At 38.0% G+C, this 19,609-nt stretch overlaps 1 protein-coding gene and 1 long non-coding RNA gene across 22 annotated transcripts in view; one reads left to right on the top strand and one right to left on the bottom strand.

Annotated features, from left to right (window-relative positions):
• The window catches only part of Grip1 (glutamate receptor interacting protein 1), a 666,343-nt gene that overhangs the window by 87,859 nt on the left and 558,875 nt on the right, over positions 1-19,609 (bottom strand). For all 21 annotated transcript variants that reach the window (XM_078053199.1, XM_078053198.1, XM_040280352.2 and 18 more), the window contains one exon: positions 1,324-1,471. In XM_078053199.1, the coding sequence (XP_077909325.1) occupies positions 1,324-1,471 (148 nt within the window). The remainder of the gene's footprint in view (positions 1-1,323; positions 1,472-19,609) is intronic.
• On the top strand, positions 67-18,541 carry LOC144378625 (uncharacterized). Its single transcript, XR_013440531.1, has 2 exons — positions 67-1,018; positions 18,002-18,541. It is a non-coding gene; the product is annotated as an uncharacterized LOC144378625 (long non-coding RNA).

The following is a 19,609-nucleotide window of genomic DNA, read 5'->3' as shown; positions in this document are numbered from 1 at the left end:
ATTATTCAGGAATCAAGTGAGTAATAAAACCAGGCCTGCGTGGTGAGTCAAGGGGGAAAGCTGGGGGTGGGGCTAGCTGCTACGTCTTGCTGAATTCAAGGGGCTGGCTACTGGATGAGTGGAGAAAAGCAAACACAGCAGTCAGCATCCCGACCAGTCAAGTGGACAGCTCCTTTAACTGGTTACCCCCTGTGGAATGGGAAAAAACAGAGGGAGACGATTAAAGCATCCTACACCATCGGACTGGAGAACACCCCTGGATCAATGGCTGCCACTGTTAGAGAACTGCACGTTAGGGTAAGACTACAGTGGAGCTGTAGACTGACCACCAGTGGGGGTGGCTGCGAGTCCCTGTGGAGCTGGAGGACTTCCAGACAGGGCCAAGCCAAGAGGAGAAGAGGGCTGGAAACACAAAGGAGACTGATGTGAGGAGTGTACTTCTCCAGATTTTAAGCTATCCCTTCCACCTAACATATTATTCCATGTTGATTTACTTGAAGTGCTTCCACTACAAGAGATGAGGACTTTCTTATCAGGAGCTGTAAAATAATTGATCAGGTTGGAAGATAATCTTTTTTTCCCCTTCCCTTTTGACCTTACAAGTCTAAAATGTTAATTAGGAAAATAAGTACGATTTTTATTATGACACTGGAATGGATGATGTTTTAAGAGACTTTGGAAAGTTGTGAAACCCAAGATTAATTTACTATGGTAGTCTCAGACTTGTCTTTTTAAAATATTTTTTTTTAGTTGTAGTTGGACACAATTTCTTTATTTTTTATGTGGTGCTGAGAATAGAACCTAACACCTCATACATGCTAAGCAAGTGCTATACCACTGAGCCCCAGCCCCAGCCCCTCAGACTTGTCTTTAAAGATGATATTCTTTTTAAAATACTTTTTACGTAAGAACGAAAGGAATACAATTTTATGGTAGCAGGACTGAACTGATAACAACTCAGGAAAACATTTGACTTCTCTCTACTGGACTTAATGAAGACCGGGTCAGCTGTTCCACAGTAAGACAATTTGCTTGTTTGTTTGACTTTTTTTTTTTTAATTGATAAAGAGTACTCCAACCATTGAATAAAATCACATTACATTCCAGGGTGATCGATAGTGTAGGTAAATTTTTAAGTCCCACATATTGACTTGTTTTCTTACCTTAAACTTGTATAAACTGGCAAGAGAGCTGTTGTTTTTTTTTACTGTGTATGTGTATGTGTGTTATGTAAGTGTGTATGTGTGGTGTGTGTGTATACATGCATGATTTTTTTAAATACACACGCAAATATGAAAGGTAGGCGCTTTCTGTGACACTCACCTGTCTGCAATGCTTGCAGATTTGATTTTGTCTATGACAATGACCTGTTTGTTACAGCACATGGAGGTAGTTAGGGCAACCCCAAGGCTGGCACCAGGAGTTTTGGCAACTTCAACTAGTAATGGCCCGGATGCTGTTGCCACAGAATCTGTCAAAGAGCAAATTTCAGGAAAACAAACAAACAGATAAATAAGATAAAACAAATAAGCAAACAGAAAAAAAGAAAGAGAATATTTAGTCTGATGTCAGCCTGTTAATTTTATCACTGAAACTTAGGTTTTCTTCAAATAATGTCTCCACAACCTACAAGACCTGAGGACATCTCTTGGGGCCCCCATTCCATCCGGCTTCCATTGTAACGATATGTGCATGTGTAAATCTCTTCAATTAGCTTCTAAGCATCTTGCCAACTAAGATAATGCCTTTTATATCTTTATGTCCTCCACATTGCTTGCCACAGTGCCAGGCACATAAAATGTCTCTCAATAAACATTTTAAAAATTAATTCATTCAATAATTATCTAGCACCTACTGTGAAAAAATGGATGGATGGAAGGAAGGGTGGATGGATGGATGATGGATGGATATATGGAGGCTGATGGAGAAAGGATGGAGGAAAAAAGAAGAAAGGGAGAAAAGGAGGAAGGCAGGGAGATAGAAGAATGGATGATAGGTGGATGGATGGATGGATGATGCATTGATGGATTAATGAATGAATGGATGGATGGATGATGTCTCTAATTTGTCAAATAGCAGGAATAGGTAACCTAAGTGGCATATATAAACCTTCAGGTCTTTCCCTGTCCTGAGCCTGTCTTAGAATCACCTCCCTTTTAGGAGTGATTCAGTTTTGGCTTGGAACACTCTTCAACTCCCACTCACCCTTGGGGACTCAGTATAAACATCAATTCCTGTAGGATGCTTCTCTAACTCATGATTGGTAAGATGTTTTACACATGTGCTCCTGCAACCTGCTCTATTCTTTCTGTTGTAGCTTACACCTCACTGTTTCATCATGACCAGTTTGGATTTGCCTCTGTCCTTTGCCAGATTGTAGGCTTGTTTTGAAGACAGATACTACATCCTGTCAATCACAGCATTTGCAGTGCCTGACATAATAATTAGAACATAGATTTGCAGTGAGTAGGTGATGAATTAATGTGTGAACAATGAGAACACTCTTGATGTCACTTAAAGCTTGGAAGAGGCAGGTGTCATATGGGACAGAGCTCTGGACCTGAAGCTAAACACCTGCATTTAATTCTTATTTTCACAATATCTGGGTCATGATTCCTTAGACAAGTGGCTAAAATTTTCTAAGCCTGACTACTTACCTATAAACAAATAGTACTTTTCCATGGTGTTTATTACAATTTCATCAAAATACACTTGAACACTTTGCTATGCATATAAAAGATTATTATTATTATTGAGATATTATTACCTCCAATGTTTGGATCATCTCCTTTTCCAAAACTACATGCTAGTCTGTAATATTTTTCTGATTTTCTGCTGCTCTGGTGTTTGAAACTTATTAATTAGTTTAGTTGTTCCACAAGTGTACCTTCATCATTAAGACACCAGTCAGGGATAGTGAACCGAGAAACCAGTGCTTCTATGGCTGAAGCCTAGAGATTTGCACTGATTCATAAAGCTAAAGGGTCATGTGAGAGAGCCATCTTCATTTTGAAATGAAAAAAGATATTTTTTAAATAAGGTAGAATAATAACATCCATTCCAACCACATGCGTATTCCTGTGCTAAGAATTCTTATAGATACCATGTTTCCTAAATGATCATTAATAACCAAAAAACCTGGTCCTGAGAAAAGGTGAAGAGAACATTAGGCCTTGTATCTCTTGCTGTCAATTTCAGGGCAGTTTTATTAATGACAGTTAGGAGGAGCCAGTGGTCTTAGGCTACCAAGAGTGCTTTTTTTGGTTCTCAGGTGTGATGGCTATTTACCCCAGAGCCCATGGTTAATTTGCCCACCCTCCTAACTCTTGGGGGGCTGCTACTCTTTAGTTTTGCTCTTCTTGCTGTATTAATTCCCCTGGTCTCGCAGACATTAGCCAAGGGCAATTAACAATATCCTGCTTTTCTTTCCCCTTCTCCTTCATTTCCAGGATTGTTTCTGTTCAGACATTCACTCGGTCATGATGCTACTCAGAGTCCCCCTTACTTTCACCTTGGAGTTTATAATAAATGGTTCCCGTGCTATATGCAGCAGTAGTTTGTACCTTATATATTTCAAATGTCCCTCCTTCCAACCACTGCAGAGAATTCTGGTCGATACCTGTAGCCTCCTCCCATCAGTAGGGTGGTTCATTCTGCCCACCCCTCGTTCTAACAGCAAAGATAGCAGCAGCTGAGCCAGCCACACACAATCGATGCTTCTAGTTCCACCCTGGAGTGGCTGTCTTGTTCCTTGAGCATGCTCTCTAGTGAATGTTCTTTCTGCTCTGGTCAAATCCCATTCAACACTCTAACTTAGCAGGGACCATATCATCTTTTTAGAACTTAAGGATGAGCAGCTTTTATTTTTCAAATAATTCCCTATAGTCTTATTGGATTTTAATAGGCAGGTCTGTGGGATGACAATCACTTATGCTTTTTCTTATGGTCTTTTCATGTCTGAAGATAAATTTATTTAACAGAGGAGAATAATAAAGTTTCCATGTTACTTATAACTTAATTTCTTCATCTTTAAAAAAGCACCCTTGGTAGACTAAGATGCTGGCTCCTCCTATCTGTCACAATACCTTTGAGCTATGTATATAAAGTATATATGAAATATAAATGAATTTCATGTTATACATGGGTCCTATCCCTAATATACCTCATTTTGTATATGTAAATCTAAAAATCAATCCCAAATCTATGACCCTGGTAGTCCCAAACATTATAATAAGAATTTCATCCTGTATCATAATGAAATATCAGAGTTTCAAAAGAAGTTATTAGGATAATCAAAAATTGTTTAAATATAAATTCTAAAATTCTTCTTCTTCTTTTCCCTGTTGTATCTAAGTACAGAAACTTATATTCTTGTATGGTTCTCATGTTCCAATTACAGTGAGGAATTAATATTAAAATTTTTCTTTTGGAAAGAAATCTCAGGAACAAGGATATCAGGAAGCTGAGGAATAGGGAACCCGAATTGCACTAAATCTGTGTAACACTTTTGGTAGTATGGCCATTTTGACAATAATAATTCTGCCTGGGGGGAACATGAGAGATCTTCCCATCTTCTAAGGTCTTCTTTAATTTCTTTCTTTAGTGTTCTGTAGTTTTTATTGTAGATCTTTCACCTCTTTTGTTAGTTTGATTCCCAAGTATTTTTTTTTAATTTTTTTTGAGGCTATTGTGAATGGGGTAGTTTTCCTAATTTTTCTTTCAGAGGATTCATCACTGATGTCTAGAAATGCATTTGATCTATGGGTGTTGATTTTATATCCTGCTACTTTGCTGAATTCACTTATTAGTTCTAGAAGCTTTCTGGTGGAATTTTTTGGATCCTCTAAACACAGAATCATATTGTCTGCAAATAGTGATAGTTTGAGTTCTTCTTTTTCTATTTGTATCCATTTAATTTCTTTTGCCTGTCTAATTGCTCTGGCTAGGATTTCAAAATCTCTAGTAATTAGAGAAATGCATATCAAAACTACTCTAAGATTTCATCTCCAGTCAGAATGGCAATTATCAAGAAGACAAGCAACAATAAATGTTGGTGAGGTTGTGGGGGGAAAAGGTACACTCATGCATTGCTGGTGGGACTGCAAATTGGTGCAGCCACTCTGGAAAGCAGTATGAAGATTTCTTAGGAAATATGGAATGGAACCACCATTTGACCCAGCTATCCCACTCCTCGATCTATACCCACAGGACTTAAAATCAGCATAGTACAGTGACACAGCCACATTAATGTTTATTGCAGCTCAAGTCACAATAGTTAAACTGTGAAACCAACCTAGGCATCCTTCAATAGATGAATGGATAAAGAAACTGTGGTATATATAAACAATGGAATATTACTCAGCCTTAAAGAAGAATGAAATTATGGCATTTGCAGGTAAATGGATGGAAATAGAGAAAATCATGCTAAGTGAAATAAGCCAATCCTCCAAAACCAAAGGCCCAATGTTTTCTCTGCTATGTGGATGCTGATCCATAAAGAAGCGGGCAAGGGAAGAATGGTGGAACTTTGGATTGGGTAGAGGGGACTGAGAGAAGGGGAGTGGTTATGGAGGTGGGAAGGATGATGGAATGAGACGCACATTATTACCCTAGGTACATGTATATTGTCAGCAAATAGTGATAGTTTGAGTTTGATTGCATGAATGGTGTGACTCTGTATTGTGTACAACCAGAGAAATGAAAAGTTGTGTTCCATTTGTGTATAACAAGTCAAAATACACTCTACTGTCATGTATAACTAATTAGAACAAAAGATAATAATAATTAAAAAAAAGGAACCAGACCTTTGCACTGTTGAGTGAGAGGGGAGGGAAGTGCACCCACAGCTGCCTGACATGCCCCAAACAACAGTCTCTTTTCTAGTAGTAATTTTCCCATTTAGGCTTTAAAGGAATGAGTGCACTACTTCCAGGTGGGGGAAGCAAATGTGTGATTCATGAGTCTCTTAAATTTTAAAGTAGAAAACTTCAAAATTCTGAGATGAGAAAAATTTGAAGTCATGATTGAGGGAAGAGGCAGTGTGGCTCAGGACCAGAGGGCTGGAGGGAGGCCCTTCTCTACCACGAGCTTGTCACGTGGCCCAAGACCTCATCTCCTTTTCCCTCATGTCTTCATTTGTAAGATGAGGAGGTACCTGACAAAAATACAGTGGTGATGACAGGCCAGACAGAGAAAATTAAGGAAGGCTAATCACCTGCATAAATACACAGTTGCTAGAATGGGAAACCCCAAATCCTGCTAATAAAGAGAAGAGGTGAATTGCTAGATAGAAAAGTAATCTTAGACAATTAATATGTATGAAGAAAGCAAGAAAAAACTTAGAAATTTAAAAATTTTGATGACTGCAATAACATCCTTTAACGACTGATTTGAAGGATAGTCCTGAATCTTTTTTATTTTTTATCTATTTTTTTTCATTGTAGATGTTTATTTATTTTTATGTGGTGCTGAGGATCGAACCCAGTGCCTCACACGTGCGAGGCAAGCGCTCTACCGCTGAGCCACAACCCTAGCTTCCCTAAATCTTTATATATAGCATATAATATAAAGCTTTCACATTTAGGAGCTTCCAGGATACTACAACTTTCTAACAAGATTATATCATAAAGAGCTTTTAATTTATTCAGAAAATCACGGTGAGGAGGGGAGGGTGTGTATCTCATGTAAGGACTTATCCTTAGTAGCCTGCAGTTCCCACTCACTATCATTATTGTGGTTGAGTTTATGTGTCCAGCACATGTCTTCCTCCGAACTCCCACAGCCACTGGAACAATTTTTCTGTCTGACAGGCAGGACAGACCTACCTCTAAATCTGAAGGGTGAGTTCACCCATTCCATTGCTGCTTCTCCCAGTTCCCTTCTGTGTTAACGGCCCACATCTCATAAACCAGAAACTTAGGAGCTATCCCCAACTCCATCTTCTCTTTCATCCTCACGCATTTCCTCTTGATTCTACTTCCTAACGACTTCTTTTTTCATTTTTTCTTTCCAAAAAACTCCATGGTCATTATTTTAGCCCAGGTGACCATCATCTTATATCTCGACATCCTTTCATGCCCTCTACCTTCCCCAGTCCAGGGTGGTGTTTTCAAAGTGGCTATTGCACCATGTTAATGCCATGCTTAGAACCTTTCAACAGCTATCCTGGTAACAGAGTGAAAGTTCTTAATATGGTCCATGAGGACCTTCCTGCTCTGGCTTCTGCTTATCCTATCAGTTTTGGTCTCCTCCTTTCTGCTGTTGTCCTCTCAGCTCCAGCTCTCTACTTCTCTTTTGATTCTTCAAAAATTCTATAAGCCAGGTGTGGGGGCCTATGCATGTAATTCCCGCTACTTGGGAGGCTGAGACAGGAGGATTGCAAACTCAAGGCCATCCTGGGGACACTTAGCAAGACCCCTTCTCAAAATAAAAAAATTAAAAAGTCTGGGGATGTACCTCAGTGGTTGAACAACCCTGGGTTGAATCCATAGTCACACACACACACACACACACACACACACACACAAACACACACACACACAAATGCCATGGGCACTCCTGCCTCAATTCCCTTATATATACTATTCTCTCCACCTAGAATGTTCCCACTCTTCATCTATGCCCTCCTTCACATGCTTTATTACCATTGTTCTGCTCACAGGTCACATCCTCAGGGATTCCTGCCTTGAAGTGAAAACCACACCAATCTGCCTATTACAAACTTTCATAAAACCTGTACTTTTCCTTTACAGCACTCATAGTACATGCAATTTGCCAATTAATTCTGTAACTAGCTGTTGACTAATTGCTCCTTGATTAAAAATATAAGCTTATGCAGCAGGAATTGTGTATGTACTGCTCCTGACTGTGATGCTCCAGAAAATCTAAACAGCAGGTATATACATAATAGGTGCCCAGTGATATTTGTTAATGCAATGAGTTAAGGAATGAACACCTATTATTTCAAGCCGCTATGTTAATAATATTGACACAGAAATTCAAGTCATTTTCTTTTGTTTGACACAGTTCTCAGAGTATTTGGGATCATGTTAATTCCATGCTCAAACTTTCAATGACTGCTCTTGTAACAGGGTGCAAATACATACTTTGATGTCATTGGTGATGTGGACGGATTTTTTTTTTAAATTTTGTCTAACTTCTAACTCTGCACAAAGAACTCCCTCCAATTCTTCATATCATCAGACTGTGAACTACCTGAATTTATTGGATAGCTCAAGCATTAGTGCACAGAGCTTTGAAGAAAAGGTAGCCCCACCTTATTCCAGATGAAAAATGAACTGATTATACATTCATCCTCTATAGGGGGACATTAAAGCATCTGATAGATAAGTAAATACATCTTCATGATCATTAACCCTTTAAAAGAGACTGGCATCATTCAGGGATTGGCACAGAGGACCTGCACCTTAAAAACATGAAGAGATGTGCAGGCCCTGGAAGGCTGGGAGAGGGCATTGCTTGACCCCAGGAGAATCCACTGAGCTGGGTCAGCTGCAGAGGGTTCTAAGCAAATCATGAGGACCAACAGCTGACCACAACCCTGGGATGGAGAATGCTTGTTTAATTCGAGGTCCAGGCAAGAAATAGACAACATACTCAAATGAAGATAATTTGAGGTGAATTTAATAAGTGAATTATTTAGAAAGGAGTAGAAAGGTTATAAGGAAACCACAAGAAATAGTACAGTTCTCTGGGCCCAGAAGCCATAGAGCACCATAACCCTGTAAGCTTAGAGAAGCCAAGAATAGACATGTTAGTAGAATGGGGATTCAGAAAGTTACTAAGTGGCAAGAGCTACCTGATGTGACCTGGGACCTTCAGACAAGGGATGCAGCCAATTCCAGTGAATCTACATGGAAGAAGCCAAGGGAAATACAACATCAGTGTCCTCCCCTCAGCTGATCTCCAGCCATGATTTCCTATTAGCCTATATAGATTATGGCATAGATCAGGATGAAGGGTGAAGAGTGGCTTTGGGGATTAAGAAAAGGAGATAACCTCACTCGTCTGTATCTCCCCTTATCTTTTCACGTACATATTGAGTCTGCTTGCTTTAAGCAAATTAGGTAATGTAACAAATACTCAGGAGGAAGAAGAGCCCATGAATGCTTTACCCACCAGGGTTAATTACAGGTTCTTCAACTGAACCATGAAAAGGACTCTAAGGGGTTGGGCTATAGAGCTCAGTGGCAGAGCACTTGCCTAGCATGTGTGAGACACTGAGTTCAATCCTTAGCACCACATAAAAAATAAATAAAAACAAAGGCCTGATGTCCATTTATAGCTACAAAAAAAAAAAAAAGAAAGAAAAAAGGAAAAGAAAAACATACTGACTCTGAACCGTAAGAGAATCCATAGATACAGAAAGGAGATTAGTAGTAGCCAGGGACTGGGGGGAGGGGGGAAATGACTACTTAATGGTTATAAGGTTTCCTTTTGGGATAATAAAAACATTTTCAAACTGGACAGAGGTGATGTCTACCCAATACTGTGAATGTACTAAGTGCCACCGAATCGTATGCTTGACAGTGGTTAATTATTCGCTGTATGAATTTTGCTTCAATAAAAAGAAGTGACTCTGGACTTCCTGGCAACCAAGACAATAAAAGAAACATGATCAATTATGTAGTTCCCACTTTGGGGAAGGAGAAAGCCTATTAGTTCCAATGATGGAAATAATGATTCTTCTAGCAAGAAACTCTAAAAAATATCTCCCCCGTGGGGTTTCACACATAGATGTTGCTAAATGATAATGGCTAATGTCCTCAACACATTTTTATGCCAGGATGCAAAGGTGGTTCTAATGGTTGTTCCTGGATCAAAGTTGAGGCAAAAGTAGAAAGCAATTCGGTGATGGTCTCCCAAGAACAGGGCAAGCTGATGTGTTGGTCAGCCTTAAAGATGGATTCTAGAGAAGACACACTGAATATTTCTCTGGGGATCTTTCCTAGATATTAATCTTTTCTCTCACTTAGGTTTCTAACCATAGCTAAGTATGAGACCATTCTAGAAGGTCCCCCATGATGAGGCTATGGTGTGATGGCATTTTATATAGGTGACTAGGACCAGATCCATACACTTTGGACATTAGATGAGTCAGAGGCAGCATAAGATACAACCAGAAGGCTGGAGAAGCTTAAGAAGATTCTTGCCAGAGTAGAAGACCACCCACTTCACAGCCCCACAGAAGTGGACTTTCTAAGACTTCAGGCTATGTTGTCATTCATGCAACACTTATTGAGTGCCAATTACATGTCAGACACATCTGAAGGTATGGGGATTCAAGAATAAATTCAAATTTATTATCCCTTCCTTCTAGAAACTCTTTGGGGTCTCATGCCACGAAGGTTTGTGAGTGAGTGTGTGTGTGTGTGCTCATGTGTGTGTGTGTGCTCGTGTGTGTGTGTGTGTATGTGTGTAAAATTTCTGGATTCTACTATAAAAATATATTCTGTTGAACCTCATGAATTTTCTAGTTATATTTGTCCTTTTAACTGCAAGATCCATAGTGTTTGAAATCCTTCCCACTCCCACCCTGCCCAGTAAAATTTTAATAAGTATGGTTAAAAATGTTCATAAGAAATAATGGTTTATCTACTAAGCTCTGATTTTAAGGCTTCTAGGAGAATTACTTAAGTGTGTTGAAAGGTCCACAGAAGGTGGTTAATGCTCCCTGTCTATAAATTTTATAGAAAGGCAGTTCTTATTACCAAATAAGTATGCCAAGCATCAAACGAATGGCAGAGATAACTGAGTAAGGTGAGCTGGCGTGGTGGGTAAGAGCTTATTAGATGAGATAGGATTTAATCTGAATGTTTCTCAGTTGACTTTATCTTAATGGGCCCCAGGAAAACAACAAAACTATTTTAGCAAGCACAGCTTTCCAGCGTTTACCCACATGGCAGTTACTTTCTGCATCACAGAAGGGGATCTACAAATGTTAATGTTTAATTGATCATTAGCCTTGTCTGGCAATTGCTTTTCATAATAAATGTTTCCCCACAACAACATTGAGAAGCTCGTACTACCTTGTGGGGCTCAGCCTGCTTCCCTGTCTGCCGCGCAATTCCATGCAGAGAGAGCATTACGAAGGCTGAGTCCAAAGCTCTGGCTTGATTCCAACATGTCTAACAAGATGCATGGAAAAAATAAATACAAGCAGACAGGGTGGATGAATGAGACACTCTTAGTTAAGAAGGTGCAAGGGGAAAAAAATGGAGTGTGTCAAAATGAGAAAAAAATAAATAAAAGAAAAATCAGGAAGAAATAATCAAAAGCCCATCCCTAAATAGATGATTAGTTCATCCAGCCAAAATGAAGCACAGTTGAAAAAAATGGATCATGCATATATAAATTATTCATGGCTAAAGGCGTCTTAGTCATTAAGATATTTACTCCACAAGTAAAACCCTTGCACGCTGTGTTGATTTATGGGCTACATAATTACATGAGATATGCTGATGACTGTTTGCATGGGAAACACTCTGGATTTTTTATTTTGTTAATCAGTTTTCCCTCTTCTAATCCCTGAATTTCAATGAGTGTAAGACTTGATTAGAACCTCCTGGGGGTAGCAGAAGGACTATACATGGTAAATCAGCTTTGTCTAAACTTATATTCCTGCAGATAAAAAGTACCTGTTGGGGGCTTTTCAACTTAACATTAGTCAAAAATACTTTTATTAAAGCTATCCAATTCAAATAATGCTTCTAATAATTTTTACCCTTTTCAGATAAGCAAAACTCCAATAAAATTTTAATTGCTGGTTTCTTTTATTTTTGTCTATTAAAATGTAGTATTTACCAAATACTTAGACTGAAGTATATCTTCAGATTCAAATGAACTTAATCTTAAATCTAACTTTTCAAGCTTGTTAAAGGAGACAACAGGAACATTTTTGTATTGTCAGAGTCAAAGCAAGTGAAGACTCATAGCACACTTGAGTTTTATACAGCCCGATTGGCTACTGAAACCCATTCTCTGCAACAGGCTCATATTGGTAATTTCATTAACTTTGGAATAACCTGACCTCCCATTTCACATGGTTTTTTTTTTTGGTTGTATATTGCTTATTAGTTTATAGCATTATTAAAAAACTTTTAGTTAAAATGTACAAACACAGAAAATGCATAAATTATAAATTAAAAATTGATACATTTTCCTAAACTGAACATATCTGTGTAACCATTGCCAGACCTAGAAATAGAACATCAGCATCAAAGAAGTCACCACTATGTACTCCTTTAAATCATGCCCCCACTCAAAGCAACCAACCCTTAGCCTGATTTAGAATAGGTTAGGCTGCTGATACGGGTAGTTCAAAAACTACTTAGTTTGACTTCTTTAGCTCAATATTACATTTGTGAAATTCGCACATATTGTTCAAGTAGTTGTAGACAGTTTATTCTTATTGCTGTATAGTATTGCATGGGGCAATTGTGCACTATTTATTTACTCTACTATTTAGGTATTTTCTGTTTTTTGGCTATTATGGATATTTTTGCCATGGTATGCTAGTATGTCTTTTGGTGAACAAGGGTAGGCATTTCTGTGGGAGCTGTAAGTGGGAGTGGAATGACTGGGACATATCTAAAGATAGTGTCAGAGTTTTCCAAAAGAATTTGTATGAATTAACATTCCCTCTAGCAGGGAATGAGATTTCTGATTATTCCACATGTTGCCACCTCTTGCTATGGTCAGGCTTTTCCATTGGACCCACTCAGTTGAGTGATTAGCGGTATTACATTGTAGTTTTTCAGTCTGCATTTCCCAGATGACTCAGGTAGTTGAGTGTTTTTTTTTTTCAAATATACTTATTGGTCATTTGTATATTATCTTTTGGAGATTGTCTAAGAGTTTTCCCCAGTTTTCTATTAAGTTATATGTCATATTGCTTTGTGAGAATTTAAAACATATTCTGCTATAAGTCATTGTTGGATATATGATTTGCAAATATATTTTCCCCTTCAATAGCTTATTATTTCAGTCTTTTATTGTCATCTTTTGACAAAGATCAGTTCTTGATTATTCAGTTTATTATAGTTATATTATGAGTTGTGTTTAAGAAACTTTTGCTTAGTTTAAAACCATGATGGTCTCCTATACTTTTGATACTGTCTTTATTATTTAACTTCTGTTTAGACTGGGAATCCATGTGGAGTTGATTTCTATGTATTGTGTGGGGAAGGGTCAAGGTATATCTTCTCTACATGGACATAACTTACACGTCATCATTTTTAGATTAGACCATTTTTCCTACTGCATTGCAATGTCATTTGTATCATAAATCAGGTGACAAAATATACACATATCTATTTGTGGACACTCTGCTCTGTTTGTCCTTCTTGTGCTGGAACTAAACCATCTTAATTATTTTAGCTTCTTAATGGATCTTGCTATCTGACAATATAAGTTCTCCAGTTTTGTCATAAGATAGCCTTGATCTTCCTTGCCCCTGTATTTAGTTCAGGGCAAACTATAGAGTGCGGCAATTAGATAAGACAGGGGGTAGAAGTTCCTGTCAAGAGAAGAGTAATATATGAAATAATCATACTAGGATTTATATGAAAGATTTCAGCATTAAATTTGATACTCTGACATAGTTTTGATAGATATTTAACATGCTTTGTTGAGCACTAACCAAATTATCTTCAATTCCTAGGGCCTTGATGTAGTTAAATATTAAAGAAATTTTAAGCTTTTAAAAATAGAAGGTAGGAAAAGGTAGATTACAAAATTTCTTAATTTTCTCGAGCATGTTTTATATAGGAAGTGTATTTGAAAGTGATGAAAGCACTCTCTGCCACTATGGGATATACTTACACTGACCTTCTAAGCTCAGCATAGTGAGTTGGGGCAGACTTTCAGACACCACCATGTCCCTACTGCACAAGGCTTTCATTTCCATTGTCAGTGCTGATGTGAAGATTTTGGAAAGAGGGACTAATTCTATCAAGAGCAACCTTTCAGGAAACTCAAAGTCTTCATTTGATTCGAAAAGGGTAAATAGTCAAATCAATCTGTCACTTAAGTAAGGACTACCAAAGGAAAGTGGAACTATTTACCACATAAGTGAAAAATCCTTTGCCCTGCCGGCTATAAAGATTTGGCACATTACACATGGCTACTGCCCAATCATCCTATTTTATGTCATTAGTCTCTGAAAAGTTTGATTTCTTCTCAGTCTAAAATTAGTTACTGTCAGGTTTTTCTGGGCTAGATCCACACTGAAAATGGAATGATTCTCCATCAGGCTCTGCTGAAGCAGAGAAACTGCTTGAGTAGGAGTAAGTGCTTGGCAGCCTGAGAATGGATTCTTACTACTCAGGATTCTTAACCTCCCAAGACTGGAAAGGAACTGTCAGTCAGAAGAGTTAATGGCTCAATAGCAAGGCACAAATTCTCCATGGCATCCTGTGCCAGACTTGGCTTTTTGATTACAGTTTAAAAAAATCGTCTCCTAGTTCTATACCAACCACTCAGGTATCTTAAAGCCAGTTTATTTGAAAGTTGTCAAAAAATTATATTTTGGAATATCTAAAGCATCTTTATTTCTCACTAACCTTCTCAGGTTTTTATAGGAGGTAGACATAATATTAAAAAACAAATAAACAATGGGAAAATGCATGAGTTTAAAGATATGGGTATAAATATATAAAACAGCAGCTTGATCATTATGCATTAAAACAATCAATATGGAAGTAAAGTGAGCCTGACCAGAGTATCCATAGAGCAAAGGTGCTAAGCTGACTCTGTAGCTTGGGCAAGTGTGACCATTGGAAGGGAAAATAAATGCACAGTCCAGAGTCTAATGAAACCTTGATAAATATTATTAATCATAAACAAAATCTTCAGTTAGAAAAATCTGACCTATAGTTGGAAGGAATAGCAAATAAATTGGATATCAGAACCAAAGGAATTAAGATAGGCTGGAGGGGCTGGGGATGTGGCTCAAGCGGTAGCGCGCTCGCCTAGCATGCGTGCGGCCTGGGTTCAATCCTCAGCAGCACCACATACCAACAAAGATGTTGTGTCCGCCGAGAACTAAGAAAAAAAAATAAATAAATGTTAAAATTCTCTCTCTCTCTCTCTGTCTCACTCTCTCTTTAAAAAAAAAAGATAGGCTGGAATGATGGATGAATAATTAAAGATTATTGTTTATTATTCCTTATATTTTTATGAAGAGTTACAGTTTTATAAAGTGCTTTCACACATATTATCTCATGTTCACAAACTCCCTTTGAGGTGAGCCTCAGCATTTTAAATGCTTTGTAGGTGATTCCAGTGTGCAGTGAGGGGTGGAAATGACTGCTGTAGGCTGTAAGGCTTGGCTAGGAGTAAGTTGTCCACTATCATGAGTGTTCATACTCGATTCATAAGGAATGTCCCGAGGGCCTCCCAGAATTGCTGAATGTCCTAGTAAATAGTGCTGATTTGATTATTCTGGGGTGTTAACTTTTCAGATTATTATCTCCACAGAGGCTTAGATGTCTTTAGAAGAATGTTTGGGACATCATATTTTCACCTGATTTGTGAGATAAGTCTTCTCTATGCATCTGTTTCTTGACCCTGTTTTATATAGAAAGTGTTTTTGAAAGTGATGAAAGCAATCTCTGCCACTATGGGATACACTTACACTGACGGACATTGAGGAATTCCTGAAACACTTCAAAGGGGAAGATACTCTCCTACATCTGTATACACAGCACAGAAAAGAGCCGACTCTGTCTTTGGGGAACATGAGGATCCATGGTGTCTAACCCCATATGCTATTGTTTGGATGTGGTTTGTTCCTCAAAGGTTCATGTGTTGGAAGCTTGGTCCCCAGTATGGCAATGTGGGAGGCTATAGGACCTTTAAGAGGTGGAACTAGTGAAAGGTCCTGAGGTCATTGAGAGTGCTGCCCTTGCAGGGAACGCCGGTCTTTTGAAGCAAGTGTTCATGACTGCAAGTTTTCACCCATGCTTGGCTCTCTGCCTCACTGTCTGGTGATGGAATTGCTCACTCGCGCACACACAGTTCTCCCATGATGTCATCCCCTAGGATGTCCCTCCCAAGACCAAGTCAATGGGGCTGAGTGATCTTGGATTTATAGCCTCTAAAACTGTGAGGTAAAGAAACCTCTTTTACATAATGCCATACTAGTAACTGTTGTATTCTGCTACCTTTATGTAACCGATGTGATTCTGCAATCTGTATTTGGGGTAAAAATGGGAGTTCATAACCCACTTGAAGCTAATGTATGAAATATGATATGTCAAGAACTTTGTAAGGTTTTGAACAACCAATAAAAAAAAGAAACCACAAAAAAACCTCTTTTATTTATGTTTATAAAGTAGCCTATGTCAGATTATTTAATAATAATAACAAAATGGACTAATGCAACATACTTTTTGTACACGCCCATTGAATTAATAGAGGCAAGAGCCTTTGCCAAAGGGCAAGAGGTAGTAGAACTCTTCATCTATTTTAAAAATCTATTTTTTAACTTTATCTATTTTAAAATCCTCATTATAGAACTTTTATTGTAATAATGACACATAGGAACACTCCAGATATCTTTATTGTCCTAAGAAGTAGGCTCTACTTGGGAGTGCATCTGTATTTCTTTTTCTAGGCTACTTATTCTTCTCCTGTCTTCTGAGGCAGGCTGAATTCTGAAACTCCTGAATCATTATGGAAACCTGGGCAGCAGGTAGTGCCTGGGAATCTGTGAAGGCGTGTTTGAGATATTAGCAGGGTAAAGAAAAAAAGAGGTAGGAGGTTTCCAGGAAAATTATGCTTCACTTCTTTAGTCTGAGTAGTTTTACCATAATCTGGATCAATAAAAATGCCCAAATGATTAAACTTCAGTAGATAATTAATTCATTTGTCTCACTTTCTTCCTTCTTATTCAGAACTTCCTTACGTACTCAATGTTAAATATTTGATGTTCTGGGATTTTGTGTGTGTGTGTGTGTGTCGGGGGGGGGTGTTCAACAATTCTCTTAGGCCTAAATTACTATATTTTAAATGGTAAGACTCCACTTTTATTTTTAAATGCTCTTTGTAAGACTCCTATTATTGAAAGAATATTAACTGAGTCTTAACACTTCAAATTCAGAATCTTAAGTTTAGAAAATACAAGGTTGCATTTCATTACTTATTTGCTGCCTTCAAAATGTTCATCTATATTTAACACTTTTATTATTTTCTATATCTGCTATAATTTCTTTCAATCTGCTGTGGGTAAAATATCAGATCTGTGAAGTCCATCAGGATTTAATCCTAGATATAACATCATGTGATTTGTGTCACCTTGGATAGTTAACCTCTTTAAATCACAGTAACTTCATCTATTTAAAAAAATAAGGTTAATAATGTGGTATGTCATAGAGTTGTTTTGACAGAGTTAATAAAATGTACAAAGTGCCTTGCACAATGCTTGGCAGATACTAACTGCACAAATTAATATTGGTTCTCTCATTCTTGGCTTCTTCTTAGGTTAATACCAGGGCACACTGATGACATCTATGATGCCTAATTAGTTTCCTAGTTGATGTGAAAAATTACTTTCTTTCCTTGGCCAGAGAAAGCTAAAGAAGAGGCTCTTAAAGCCAAAAAATTCAATTACTTATTTATATGACCCAGAACTTTAAGCTCATGTTTGCTTCTATGTAAGATGCAGTGAGATTGTCCCTAAGGTAAAAATTATAACAGCAAGAAGGGAAGGGAGGGGAGGGGAGGGAGCCGGACAGCTTCTCCTGTATCATTAGGTACATTTTCATGTGTCGTTTCACTTACTTAGCTTTAAGTGTTGTGAATGATTTCAGTATTACCCTATCTGCAATTTTAGATTATCTACATTGCTATGGATTGAGTTTTATAATCTATAACTAATGAAGCCATATCTTGGATAAGGTATTCAAAAAGACATCTACATGTGGAACATCTGAACTACACAAATTATGAAAATTAAATTAATTTTTATTTTTTTTCACAGGTGGCATATTTAATATTTCTGCCAAATGATTTCTTCAGCTTGATTGCAAACCAGACTTAAACCTATCTTCAGCCCCCATATGTCCTCTCAAGTGTGAGAATTCAGCTGGAAGGGCTTCTGGGCTTTTGCTCTGGTTTTGTTTGGATAGTAAGACTTCAGTGAAGCAGATTCCACAAGGAGAATGTACCACTCAGCACAAACATTCTTTTAAGTGACCCATCAGAAGAATGAAAGCTAAGGAAATCACCTTTGAAAAATAAAGAGATCCAACGGTCACCCAAATCAGGTCTCCACTGGGTGAGATGTCTCAGATCCAGTCTGTAGCAAAACTTCAAAGGAATCATAAGAAGCAGGCAACTCACAGCGATGAACCCAGAAGTGGGAGAGAAAGGCCGGTGGGATTTTATATGAATGTAGCTGAAATACAGCTTTAGTACTAGAGCCAATTCTGATGAATTAATGATAACTACTCTTTTCCACTGTCTGAAAGACTGTGAATGGTTCAGTTATTTTTATAAATAAATTCTTAAGTGCCACAAACTTACTTGAATGATGTCTCCAATGAAAAATGCAGTCTCAATATTCTGCTACTGAAAGATATGATGCTTACCTGAAGCTACACTTACTGGCATCTCAGAGAATCTCCTTTTTACCTTTACCTACAAGGTTCAGGTTCTGTGGAAGATATGGAATATGATAGGGGTTGGGCACTGAGTATCCAATAGATTTAGCCTCCAATCAGCAGCAAAAAGTGAAATTAAAGAGAGTCCGTGTTCCTCAAATGACCTACAGAACCCTGAGCTTCTAACTAGCCAAGATACCACAGCAGATTAGATTCAAAAGCCATACAATTAGGGATCTCTACCATGAAATCTGGAATTTGTTACTTTGTTAAAATAGGGATCTTCTAAAACAGGATACTGGACACAGGGTGATAGAGGCCACTTCATAATCCCATTCCAGAATTTCCCAAAGAATTGGAGATTAATAATTTGTTACTTGTGTACAAGTGTGCCCTCTGTGGGAGAGTCTCCCACTTTCCTTCAGAGAAAATGAATCTCTAGACTAATATTTACTACTAGGCTCTGGAAGTCCAGCTGGTCTAGACTCTGGTGTTCCTAAATCACTCACAATTGCTAATGACAACTTGGGCAAGAAGTCAACTGTTGGTGTGGGCCAGGGGCGTCACTGAAAACAGTGCCATGTAGCACTCTGGGATTCAGGCTCCCAGAGGCCTCTATCTACAACTGGTGGGAATGCTTATTTAAAGGAAGGAGAGGAAAGGAAAGGGAGAGGGGGAAAGGTGAAGGAAGGACTACAGAGGAAGGTATGGGAAAGCAAGGGAGGACAGAATAAGAAAGAACATAAAGAAAAAAGCAAATTGCTTACTTAAGTCTTTTTGCATCTCTTATTACCTTTGAAGTTCTCCAGGGACCAGTAAATATCTACTCTCAATTTGGATGAAAAACCAGGGACACACTACTTTTAAGTTGTCTGCATTTCAGTCATTCAAACAAATATTTGATGTGTAAATTTTTTGTGCATACAATGGTTTAAATATATCTACACACATATATACATATTATATATAGATAATATGCATAAATA

This window comes from Ictidomys tridecemlineatus, chromosome 6 (assembly GCF_052094955.1).
Source record: "Ictidomys tridecemlineatus isolate mIctTri1 chromosome 6, mIctTri1.hap1, whole genome shotgun sequence".
Lineage (NCBI taxonomy): Eukaryota > Metazoa > Chordata > Mammalia > Rodentia > Sciuridae > Ictidomys > Ictidomys tridecemlineatus.
The sequence above is the reverse complement of the archived record's forward strand: the minus strand, read 5'-3'. Positions and strand labels throughout refer to the sequence as shown.